Raw genomic sequence first — 13,438 nt, forward strand, 5'->3', positions numbered from 1 at the left:
CTGAAGCATTATTTATAAAGATACATTTATAGGAAATTCATGACTCTTGTGTATTATAAGTGGATTACTTCCACAATATATTCCTATATATGATAGGTTAAATTGCACATATTACTGACATGCTTATATTAAGACCAGAAATTGCTTTATATTTAATAAGTTTACTTCAAATATATTGCATTGAAATAAAGGACCAGAAATGGCAAAATGTGAAAATAGTTTTTTTTTTTTTGAAAATAGGTTTTTTTTTGTTTTGGTTTTTTTTATGGCAAATCTCTCCCACGGGTGAACCCAAATATACCTGCCCCTTCGAATTCCTCTGAATGGCTGCATATAAAACATTTAAATGAGGCAGGCACTGGTAATTGCCTGAAATCCCCACATCACCATCTGTCATTGCTCTTAAAGGAATTGTTCAGTGTAAAAATAAAAACTGGGTAAATAGATAGGCTGTGCAAAATAAAAAATGTTTCTAATATATTTAGTTAGGCAAAAATGCAATGTCTAAAGGCTGGAGTGATTTGATGTATAACAAGTCAGTCAGAACACTACTTCCTGCTTTTCAGCTCTCTTGGTTTACACTGACTGGTTACCCTGGCTACCAGGCAGTGACCAATTAGAGACTTGAGGGGGGCCACATGGGTCATATCTGTTGCTTTTGAATCTGAGCTGAATACTGAGAATCAACTACAAACTCACTGAACAGAAATGTACCATGTGGCTCCCCTTCAAGTCGCTGACTAACTCAGAGTTATAGAGCTGAAAAGCAGGAAGTTGGATTCTGGCTGTTTTATTAGACATCTGTTCACTCCAGCCTTCATATATTACATTTTTGGCTAACTAACTATATTAGAAACATTTTTTATTTTGCTCAGCCTATCTATTTACACAGTTTTTATTTTCACACTGAACTATTCCTTTAAAGATCTATTTCTTGACAACAAATATTCTGTTTTATATCAAAGTTCTTCATCCTATAGTCCTGTAGATTGCTATGAATTCTATTTGACCTGTTTATCTTCCTGTGTGGAAAACCACTGTATTCTACATGTTTATAAAGATTTCATACAGGCTCAAAATATAGAGTATCTAGAATTAATTTAAAGCAAATGGACTTTAAATATTCAGCACTCAGTGTGGTGAAATGTTTAAAAAAAAAAAAACTCACACGGTCCAGTTGTTTTAAACTTATTTCTACTAGATAATATATTCTACATAGCTTGTCTGTTATCTGCTACATTAAAGGGTTTGTTCATATGTTATACTTAGTATGTTGTAGAGAGTTATATTCTGAGACAACCTGCAACTGTTTTTCATTTTTTATTTGTGTTTTGTGAGTTATTACGTTTTTTTTATTCAGCAACTCTCAAATTTGCAATGTCAGCTATCTGTTGCTAATGTCCAATTTACCCTAGCAACCATGCATTGATGGATTGACTGGTCTATGAATAGAAGAGAGCCTGAATAGAAAAATGAGTAATAAAAAGTAGTAATACCAATAGAAAGTAAATAATTAAAAAAAACTATAACAAATATAAAAATGAAGACCAAATGAAAAGTTGCTTAGAATTGGCCATTCTATAACATACTAAAAGTTAATGTAAAGGTGAACCACCCCTTTAATATGCCCTTTTTTGCCCTTGAATGGCTGCCCTATGCCCCACTATCACTGTGACACTTACGCGGGTCTTTGCTTTCAAAAACACGTGGCTCTCCATTTCCTTGCTTGACTTGGTGTGAGCAACACCTGCTTTCCTCATTGCTTCATCTCTGGAAAACACAACAGCATGATTATGTAATGAGTTTTCAGTTAATTTCAATATGATAGAAATGTGAATCTGGGGAAACAGCTTTCTTGGGGCACATACACTCTGTGTCCACAACACCTTTTCTTACAATGTATTTGGTACGCGCTTCAATGCATGCACCGCATGGTAACACATTCTGACTCTGTACTCAAAAAACAGAAATCAGCACTGAAAGTAATAAAACCTGAAGCCAACCAGTTTTTTTTTAGAGCTAATGTCTCTGTGCTTATTAATTTATATACAAGAAAATATTTCAGCAGCACTCCGATTTTGGTGAAAAAAGAGTACTTTTATTCGTGCCTCAAGCTAAGCAACGTTTCGAGCTTATCAAGCCCTTTATCAAACACTACTTTGTCTTTGTGTGCTTATTAATTTGGTACAAATTAGATTTTCTCCATGTAATTAAATAATAATTTAAAACGCTGTAAATTACAAGTAACATAGTTAGATTGTGTTGAAAAAAGACCAAAGTCCATCAAGTTCAACCCCTCCAAATGAAACCCAGCATCCATACATACACACTGACCCCTCCATTCACTCACATAAACTATATATACTATATATTTGATTTGATCATATTTTTGGGGTACCGGAGTAGTGCCAGCTCTATTTTTCGTGTTTTGTATGTATTTCCCCCCCTGCTGAGGGTTTGGAGCATGAGCACCCGGACCCCATATGGAAAGCGGTAAGCTTCCTTACATATATATTTTTTTCAATGTTTTCTGCTTTTTATTTAGTTTGCTTTATATATACTCATACACTAACTATAGATTTTAGTATCACAATAGCCTTTGAAATAATGTCTGTCCAAGAAATTATCCAAGCCATTCTTAAAGGCATTAACAACATCACCCGGCAGTGATTTCACAACCTCACTGTTCTGAGGTTCACTGGCCTCTGGTACGGTGATCCACTTTACGGGTAAAAGGTCCCCGGCCATTTGTCTATAATGTCCTCTAATGTACTTGTAAAGTGTAATCAAGTCCCCTCACAACCACCTTTTTTCCAGAGAAAACAACCCCAATGCTGACACTCTACCCTCATAATTTCAGTCTTCCATCCCTTTAACCAGTTTAGTTGCATGTCTCTGCACTCTCTCAGATGAGGCCTCACCAGGGACCTATAAAGAGGCATAATTATGTTTTCATCCCTTGAGTTGATGCCCTTTTTTATGCAAGACAGAACTTTATTTGCTTTAGTAGCCACAGAATAACACTGCCCAGAATTAGACAACTTGTTATCTACAAAAACCCCTAGATCCTTCTCATTTAAGGAAACACACTGCCATTTAGTGTATAACTTGCATTTATATTATTTTTGCCAAAGTGCATAACCTTGCATTTATCAACATTAAACCTCATTTTCCAGTTTGCTGCCCAGTTTTCCAATTTAGTCAAATCAAAGTACAGGTATTACTCCCATTTTAAAAGGTATGGGGCGAATTTGACCCGTTTCATCTCGAAAAAAATTCGCCACCCGGCGAAATGACACTGATGCCCATTAAAGTCTATGTGCGTCAAAAAAATTTTGTTTTTTTGACGCACGACACCATACAAGTGTACGGGGGTCATTTCCACGGCGAAACAAGACAAGGCCCATCCCTAGTACTAGAATAAAATAATAGCTGCATGGTGCTTAGTACAGAGGAATGGCTAGGTTATTCCTGCTGGTACTACTTCTACACTGTTCCATTACAGGTTTTAGCGTAACCCCACCCTCCATGCCAAAACATAGACCACTGACTGTTAGATAATGCTCCTTGTTCATTTTTTGTAAGGGGAAAAGAAAAAAAGTCTGGGAACAGTAGAATCTTATGTCAATCTCACATGGGGTTCATTTGTACATTTTACTTGTTGCATTCCTTAGTAGCAAACAGGCCTGAACTGGGAGTCAAAATAGGCCCTGCCATTCCAAGTACAAAGAGGCCCAAACAGCCCCCTACCAGCCCACTATATGGTAACTTTCTATGGAACCATACAGCAACCACTCTGGCATTTGCCAGAACCCACAGATTGCCAGTCCAGGCCTGGTAGCAAAAACATTCACCATTGGCCACTATTAGATACATCAGTGGCCTTAAAAGAGAACTAAACCCTAAAAATGAATATGGCAAAAAATGCCATATTTTATATATTGAACTTGTTTCACCAGCCTAAAGTTTTAGGTTCTCAATAGCAGCTATGATCCAGGACTTCAAACTTGTCACTGGGGGTCACCATCTTGGAAAGTGTCTGTGACAATCACATGCTCAGTGGGTTCTGAGCAGCTGTTGAGAAGATAAGTTTAGGGGTTGTGGCAAATGTTATAGCAGAAAATGAGGTTTGTGGGTAATATTAGCTGATGCTACAAAGGCGATTATTACATTCTGATGCGAATTGCACTGGTTTCTGTATGTAGTATTATCTGTATTATTAATCAGTCTTATATTATGACATTTCTATACTGTACTGTATATTGTGAGAGTGTCCATAAGCTCAGTAATTGACAACAGCACAGAGCCTTGCAGTAAATCAGCAGAAAAGAAGATGGGGAGCTACTGGGGCATCTTTGGAGACACAGATCTTCCCTGATAAAGGGCTGTGGTTGCCTTGGGCTGGTACAAAAGCGCAAGGCATAATGTAGAACATTTCTAGCCTACTTCTGTAGTTAGACTTTAGTTCTCCTTTAAGTTAGTGCTTTTGCAATATATTCCAGCATATTTCTTATGACTGGGGTGTTGAAAGGAAAATAAAGTGGTTGTCTGTGCTGTCTACTTTCTGCTATTTGCTTGTGTGCTTTGTATTTAAATTAAAGGAATGTAATGGTTAAAATAAAAAGTGACTGGTTTTGCTTCAACACAATGTGCATGATTAGGTGACTGAGGCTACTAGCATAGTGAATATTGGAGCATCCTCAGTATAAAAAACAGCTTGTGTAACATTTCCTGTCGCTTATGGGCCTGTTTTCTCATTTTAGTTCTTAACCAAGTACTGGTTGCTTGAAATCCCTTTGTTCTCTTAGAATGGCGCCTTAGGCTGATGGCATATTTCAGTATGCGAAAAAGCACCCGTGAATGATAGCTCCCTTGGCTTCCACTCACTTCAAAGGAAAAACAGTGGGCAGCACAGGTGTGAGGAAATTTTGGCCTGAAAATGTGCCGTCTTGCAGCTACTCCAAGAGTTCAACACAATGCAATGGGCTTGGCACACATTTCTCACATACTATATTGATTGCTACGAGAGGAGGCAGAATGCAGTGTTTTTTTGTTTTTTTTTTGAAAACTTATTTATAAAGCCTGAAACCAATAGATAGGATCTTCAAGTTTTATGCTGCTCTATGCCCTAAATGTGTCTATTTAAATGTTGCCAACTGTAACAGTCAAAAAGAATTTACCCTATCAAAAAAATGGCAACAAGTGTGCAGATGTAGCCATTCTTATCTACTCCTACTAACAGGTGAAAAGATCTGTGATCTATTGTGTTTTATTTAAACACTGGAAGCAAAACTGGCACCATCACTAGTGGGACCTGAAAGGTTCCTTGGTTGGATATTGAACACCAAGAAACTGTGTAAATAGTGTTAATAGAACATGCCAGAGCCTCTAGTCAATAACCGAACATGATAGATCAGAAATCTGCTCATTCTAGGGATAAAAACATTCCCTGTTTTCTAAGCTCAGTCGAAATCACAATTCTAAATCAAATACAAAGTACCCCCCTCCCTAAATTCTTTGGCTTTGGTGGTACAACACGGTAGAATTCAATAAAGGATTACAAAATAATGAAGCAGACATGTTCTTGTTTATTTTCTTATTAAACCCCACTATACCAGGTTGGTTAAAGTAATAGGCACGCACTGGCACACCTTTTTTACCAAAAATGATTTCCAGCTCAGAAATGGCAGGTAGCAAATTGCTCAAAACTACTCCCTATTCATTTTGAATTGCGGATAAAGCAAGTCTGGCCAATTGAATTAATGGGGAGCGCGGTCAAACATTTGTCCCTGTTTAAGATTATAAAAAACGCTCCGCCAACCAAATGTCCAGGGTCAACCCAATTGTCAATGTCACTTCACCAAAGTTGAGAACAGACAGGACGCTGAAGCAGAATTACTGCTGATATGCTCTTTTATTTTCCACACAACATGTTTCGGACAGCATATGTCCTTTTTCAAGGACATATGCTGTCCGAAACATGTTGTGTGGAAAATAAAAGAGCATATCAGCAGTAATTCTGCTTCAGCGTTCTGTCTGTTCTCAACTTTGGTGAAGTTGCATTACTAAATTTTGGTGCTAGGACGGAGCGCCAGTGAGACAGTTACAGGACTGGCGATACTCTCCACCTTGTATATATCTACCAATTGTCAATGTCTTCAAGCTGTCATCTGGCTTCAAGAGCTGTAGAAAAGGAAACTTTCCCAGAGCTACATTGTATTAAGGCAAGATGTAGTTATACATACAGTGCTACGCAATATGTTGGCGCTATATAAATATATAATAATAATAATACATTGTATTTCTAAATATGAAACAGACTCCAAAAGTAAATGACAGCAAGTCAGAGCTACAAAGGACAGAATTAGTTATGACTTCATATTATATTATTCAAGATGTGCTGAAAATATTGCTTTTAAATCAAAGGTTGGCGTGCAAGGGGCAGTGAACTTTTCATAAGGCAGGATTTAAAATGACACGGTCAAGCTTCTTTTAGGTTGGGATGCACCGAATCCAGGATTCGGTTCACGATTCGGCCTTTTTCAGCAGGATTCAGCCGAATCCTTCTGCCCGGCCGAACTGAATCCGAATCCTAATTTGCATATGCAAATTAGGGGTGGGAAGGGAAATTTCGTGACTTTTTGTCAGAGAACAAGGAAGTAAAAAATGTTTTCCCCTTCCCACCCCTAATTTGCATATGGAATTCGGTTCGGTATTCGGCCAAATCTTTCACAAAGGATTCGGGGGTTCGGCCGAATCCAAATAGTGGATTCAGTGCATCCCTACTTTTAGGGTAAGGGCACACTGGGCGATTCGGGGAGATTTAGTCACCTGGAGACTAATTGCCTCGTCTTTGCGACGCCTTCCCTCTGTCTTGCGCCGGCTAAAATGAAAAATCGCCTGCGCTAAAGCACACGCGGCACTTCGTATTCCTAAGTCGCCTGAGGAAAGTTCGGGAGACTTCGGAATACGAAACGCCATGCTTTACTGAACTGAATTCAGATGAAAATACTGCTGATGTAAACAAGAAATGCAGACAAATGCTTTATTTGTACAGTTATTTAGAACACATTGAAAAACAGACTGAGGCATTTTATTGGCCCAAAGCAAATGTAAGCCTTTAGCTCTAGCTACAACCCCTCCCCACAAAGGGTAGAACAGGGATTGAGAGCTGATTCCGTCACCTGCAGTCAATAACATCAGCTTGGGAAAAGACCATAAGAGAGAGTGTGTGAACTCATTATAAACTGCCATATCTAACAAAAGCATAAAATTCATACAGAGGCAAGCACGAGAAAGCGTTCATTATAACTACAGACTACTGAACTCTACTTTGCTTTAACTTTGCTTTAACTCAGGCAGCGATCGCCGTAACCCAAGAAAAGTTTATCACATGTGTGAGCCCTCCTTCCGGGAAAATGATGCGCAACTTGGGAACAGCCTGAAAGAACTCGGCTACCAACAAAGCATGGACGCCTGTAAGCGCTTACTATTTATAACCTACAAATTACTAGAAGTCACCCCGGCCTGTCGGTAATTACGTCGCTCCCACCCTGCGCCCCCTCACTCACATCTGGCTGACCAGCTTCTGCCTGAACTGCGCGCTCCGCCAGTCACTATCCGCATCCATCTTCTACTACCGCTGCTGCTGTAAGGCCTAAACACTACACAAACCACTCGGAAGCGCTGCAAAGAGCGGAATTCTGGGAAATGTAGTTCAGCCAGGAATTTCCTGAACGCTCGCACTGCTCTCATTTAGAATTGGTGGCTTGTTTTTAAAGTAAAAACCCGCTATGAATTTGAGATAGATGGTGGAACTTTGTAGTTTGAAAACTTGCAATTTTTTCTTTCTTAAATACAATCAGAAAAGTGTACTTTTCCTCACGACCCTGGTACCTTCTACTTTATTTCAGTGAATTCTCTGTTAGGCAGTACCCAGTGCAAGATGGGAGATGTAATTTTTCATTTATGCTTTGCCTGCTAAGCATAATTTTCACTCAAGCTGGCCATAGACGCAAAGATTCGAAAGATCGGACTTCCCCATCTCCAGACCTGCCACTACTAACCATTCAGATCAAATAAAGTAGTAAAAGAACAGATCAAACAATGTTCTGCCCCTGACAGCAATCATACAAAAGTTATGTATGACAAAAGCTAGTGACCGTCTCCCTCTGAAAATCGTACGATCGGCAATCATGCAGAGATATTATCGGCAGGCGACAGAAATCTTTTAACCTGCCTGATCGACCAACAACCTTGATCTCCGCCGGACGAAAAATTTCGGGACTCTCCACACACGGTCGGAAAATTGTACAAATCGAGGATTCATACGATCGGATCTTTGCAGAGGCGGAACTACTGGGGGAGCAGGGGTGGCCCGCACACCCTCAGGGCCCCCTGGCAGCTCACGCGCCACTGACAGATGTGGCCAAATGCAGCCGAACGGAGGGGGGCGGGGCCCGGCTGCGCGTCACGCACCAGGGCCCGCCCCCCTCAAGTGACGCTACTGGATCTTTGCGCCTATGGCCAGCTTTATGCAGTTAATTATCCACTGCAATCAATGAAAAGATTGCTTTCACTTTCCAATTTGTATTGACCTAAACCTGGGCAATGCAGGCCATACATGTAGCCGATGTTTCATGAGAAAGAATACTGGGTTTTATTTAAAATCGAACACCCACTGTAAGTTTTTCAGGGGACCAGGAATAAGTAGTGTAAAATCTAGGAAAATGAAAAATCAGGTGAATGTTTAAAGCAGTGCTGTCCAACTTATATGTAGTGGGTCAATTATATGTAGGGTTGCCACCTGTCCAGTTTTGACCTGGACAGCCCAGGTCAATACTGCCAGTCTGGTTTTCGAAATTTGGAAAACCGGGCAGGATTCTCTAAGATTGAAATGGCGATCACACAATCACAGAGTCATAGCCCCGCCCCCGACATCATGGTCTGCCTCCTATGCGTCACAGCCCTGCCTGGTCTCCACCGAGCTAAAAGGTGGCAACCCTAATTAATGTTGGAGGGCCAGACTGAATTAAAATAAAGTTGTGAGTAAAGTCTATGGAGGCTCTAAACAGACTGGGGGCCATAAAAATCCTTTGGAGGACTGCATCTGGTCCACGGGCCTCCAGTTGGACAGCCCTGTTTTAAAGCAACTTATTCCTCTGTTTACTTTGAAATGCAATATCTACTGTGTTAATGGAACAGTATCTAGTTTATTATAGTAGTTGGGGTTTGATAGCTAATTAGTTAGGGTTCAATACACTCACGATTTGTTGAAACATTTTGAAAGATTCCTTGTCGGTATTATCTTCATATAATCACGTGACTCGACATGAGTTAACTGAAATTCGAGAAGATGCATTCATACGGTTAAATTCGGTGTACCCGAAGTACCTTCACTCAGTTTCAGGGGCCTCATGCCCCCATCGTCAGTGATAAAGTTTGATAGCTTTCTGCGGGGCTCTTTTTTTAACGTAGCCCAAAGTATTCACAATGACCACTGCACCCCCTTTATCAGCTGGTTATGATAATTATTTCTTATTGCTACTTATGCTCAAATTATGGTTCAGTTTCTTCTGCTTGGCCAGGATAGCTGATTTAACCCTAAATAATTCTGTACATTGATACTGTTTGGGAGTAAGGCCTGCACGGGGTGTCTACTTGACTTTCTTTCTTGTCATCTGTTCCTGTTGCATGGAGGTCAATATATTATTAAACCCCAATCACTATAATAAACTATAATAAACTAGATACTGACCCCACAATGGCCTATAGGAGAGGACTCAAAAACATAATCAAGAGGCTCCTAGCCACACAATCACATCTGTTAGATTTGATACCAGAGACCCCCAAAACAAGCACCTTTATATACTTTCTAAAATTCAAAAATAAGATAACCCTGGATAACCTATAGTATCTTGAATTGGCACTCCAATTGACAGCATATCAGGCTGGGTCAAGCAGATCTTGAAACCTGTTGTAAGGGGTCCACAAGCTATTTACAAGGTATAACCTGCAGGTATAGGACCGATTCCAGATGGCTCCAATTTGGCAAAAATGGATGTGGAATCACTATATACAAACATTCAAGACAAGGATGGTATAGCTGCTTGCAAATAATTTCTGCAAATGCATGGCCTACCCTCCTATGCAATTATACAACTGATGAAGTTTACCCTATCACATAACTAAATATCTGCAGCATATGAGAACCAACATAAGTATATGCTTTGCACCTCGATATGCAAATCTCATGGCAAAACTAGAAACGGATTTCATATCCACCTGCAACACCAAACCTTTGCCATGCCTCTGTTATATAGATGACATATTCATAAACTGGACAGGTACTGAACAAAAACTTATTTAAAAACGTATTACTAAATACAATGCCCAACAGGAGGACTGTAAATAGGAGAGACTAGTCAAAGCCTGGTAAACAAAAATACACACCGCCGCTTCTTTATAACTGATAAGAAACTGGACACCAGTAGGATACTATTTCAACAGCCACTGATCCATAAATGATTTAAGAATCTTGATTGTAATGGGAAATTTTAGAATAGAAAATGTTGGAAGTATAAATTAATGAAAACTTTCACCTCTCTGAAGAAGGTATTGAACCTAGGCATTGTATTTATGGCTAATTATGTAGATTAAGAACTGCCTACACCAAGATCATATGAAATTCCTTATATCTGACACTTGTTCTTTATCTTTTTATCCTTTGCATATTCCCTGGTATATCATTTTGTTAACACCTCACAGACAGCTTCATTGTTATCATCTTGCAAAAGGAACTAAAATGTTCTGAAAGCTTGCTATGATTATCTTAGTTATACAATAAAGGTATCACCTTTATACCATTTTTGTTATTTTTCTGACTGGCTAACATGGTACAACAATTTTACTTGCAACTACAATGTTAGCCCCTCCTACCCATATGTATAAATACAAATATACAGAAAAGGAATGTTCTGGGCACACAATAAGTTATACCCTCATACTGTACTGTCGGAATGCATCTGCTGGTGCAAATTCTGTATTTGCTATAACCAGGCTGCATCTTGGCTTACCTCTCTAACCGTTCATTCACTATCTCTTGTGCTAACAAAACTCCTCTTAATGTAGGGGTTCCAAAAGGCTCTGTACTGGGTCAGTTGTTGTTCTCCCTGTACACTCTGGGACATCTCATCAGCTCATTTGGCTTTAATTATCACCTGTATGCTGATGATACCCAAATATATTTATCCACCCTTCATTAACAGCTGAAACCGAGCCTCAAATATCTTACTGCCTCCTAGCAATTTCCAACTGGACGAACCAGTGCCATTTCAAACTCAACCTAACAAAAACTGAATTGATCATCTTTCTGCCTAAACCTGGTCCTACTCCCCAACTTACTATCTCTATTGGTGGTCTGCTCGTTAACCCCATCAACTCAGCACCCTGTCTGAGGGTAGAATCTGGCTCTTCTCTCTCTTTCACTGATCATATTAACACCACTGTCAAGTCCTGTCACTTTTACTCTTGCGCAATATGGCCAAAATCTGTCCCTTTCTTTCTCCTGCTACAGCCAAGATGCTCATGTATGCTCTCATCCTATCCTGAATAGATCACTGTAACTTTATACTACGTGGCCAACCTATGTATTAAATACTGCTGACATAATTCTCCTCTTCTCATCTAAAAGGGTACAGGCCCGCTCCTGCTGAAGTCCTTATTATGGCTTCCTATAAAACAAAGAATAACTTACAAACTCCTCCTCATAACCTTTAAAGTCCTTCATTGCTCTGCACCTAACTACATCTCACCTCTATTCTCTCTATATGCTACTGACTGAATCCTCCACTCCTCATCAGAGCAACCGCTTGGTTACACCCCCACTACTACTGCAGTTTTCCGCATCAAACCCTTCTGTCTTGCTGTTCCATGTATTTGGAAAGACATTCCTGAATGTCTCTGGAAAAAATCCTCCTTTAAAGGAGAACTAAACCCCCCAACTGATGAACCTACCCTTCATAGTCCCCCCCTCCCTGTCCACCCCACAGGTCTTAATGCCTGTAAATGCCATGTCTTTAATTACCCCTCGTTGCAGAATCAGCTGAGCTCACGGGCACCATCTTCACTGCTTCGGGAGTGTTCAGTAAGTAAGCAGCGTTTAGGCGCATGCGCAGTAGCGATTTTCTGGTCCCGAACAACTGCGCATGTGCCGACAACCTTGGTAATTGCAGAAGGACCCGAAGATTCCCAAAGCGGATGGCGCCGTGAGCTCCACCGACTCTGCATCGAGGGTTAATTAAAGACTTAGGGGCATTTACAGGTATTTACACCTGTGCGGGGGGGAACAGGGAGGGGGGACTATGGAGGGTAGGGGGTAGGGCTTTTCAATAGTTTGGGGGTTTAGTTCTCCTTTAATGTCTTTAGAACTAAACTCAAAGATCAACTCTTGGAGCACCTGCATAACACCTGAACTGAGAACTGGCACTTATATGGCAGGCACCCACTGTAACCTACAGCACTTAATATCCCCCAATTTGTCTGTAAGTTACCCTTCCATTTAGACTATAAACGCTACGGGGCAGGGACCTCCATCCTTTTGTCTCCTTGATACTAAGCACTTCATCTGTTTTGTAACTGTAATTTATTTATTTGTATTGTATTTTTGTACTTATTTGTATTTACTATTGCAATGACCCCCTGTTTGTTCTACTAATTTACTGTTCTGCTGTACAGTGCTTTGCCCTCAAGGAGCGCTATACAAATAAAAATATACATACATACTGAAATTACTAGACTAGCAGCCCATAAGACTTGTGGTCATTTAGAGTATGCTTTGGCCATGCTTTTGGTTCATGTGTACCTATACACAGGTAGATAAGCCGTTATTTGTGCAGTAGAGTAAATGCTACTACGCATGTGCACAAAGCAGCCGCAAGGGAGACCAGAAAAAATTATAGTGCTAGACCAGGGGTCCCCAACCTTTTTCACCCGTGAGCAACATTCAAATGTAAAAAGAGTTGGGGAGCAACACAAGCATGAAAAAGTCCCTTGAGGTGCCAAATAAGGGTTGTAATTGGTTATTTGGTAGCCCCGATGTGGACTAGCAGTCTACAGGAGGCTCTACTTGGCGTAATAACTTTTTTTTATGTAAATAAAACTTGCTTCCAAGCCTGGAATTCAGAAATAACTACCTGCTTTGAAGACACTGAGAGCAACATCCAAGGGGTTGGAGAGCAACATGTTGCTCGCGAGCTACTGGTTGGGGATCACTGTGCTAGACAAATGAATAGCTTGGGGATCAGAGATTAGCAATGCTAATAACTACTAGAGGATGTCTAATAAATTGGAACCACCCCCCAGTGATTACCTTTTCCTTGTCCTCTAAACACTGATGTACTCAGGCACCTGCATGCTCAACCCACTGCAAGGGATGCAA

General features: G+C 40.2%; 1 protein-coding gene across 5 annotated transcripts in view; it reads right to left on the bottom strand.

Moving 5' to 3' along the window:
• The window catches only part of med15.S (mediator complex subunit 15 S homeolog), a 29,522-nt gene extending 21,793 nt beyond the window's left edge, over window positions 1–7,729 (bottom strand). For all 5 annotated transcript variants that reach the window (XM_018244100.2, XM_018244101.2, XM_018244099.2 and 2 more), the window contains exons 1-2: window positions 7,572–7,729; window positions 1,683–1,770 (exon numbers count right to left, since the gene is read on the bottom strand). In XM_018244100.2, coding sequence (XP_018099589.1) covers window positions 1,683–1,770; window positions 7,572–7,630 — 147 coding nt within the window. In that variant the 5' untranslated portion in view covers window positions 7,631–7,729. The remainder of the gene's footprint in view (window positions 1–1,682; window positions 1,771–7,571) is intronic.
• Between the last annotated feature and the right edge of the window lie 5,709 nt (window positions 7,730–13,438).

The sequence above is a fragment of the Xenopus laevis genome, chromosome 1S, assembly GCF_017654675.1.
Source record: "Xenopus laevis strain J_2021 chromosome 1S, Xenopus_laevis_v10.1, whole genome shotgun sequence".
Lineage (NCBI taxonomy): Eukaryota > Metazoa > Chordata > Amphibia > Anura > Pipidae > Xenopus > Xenopus laevis.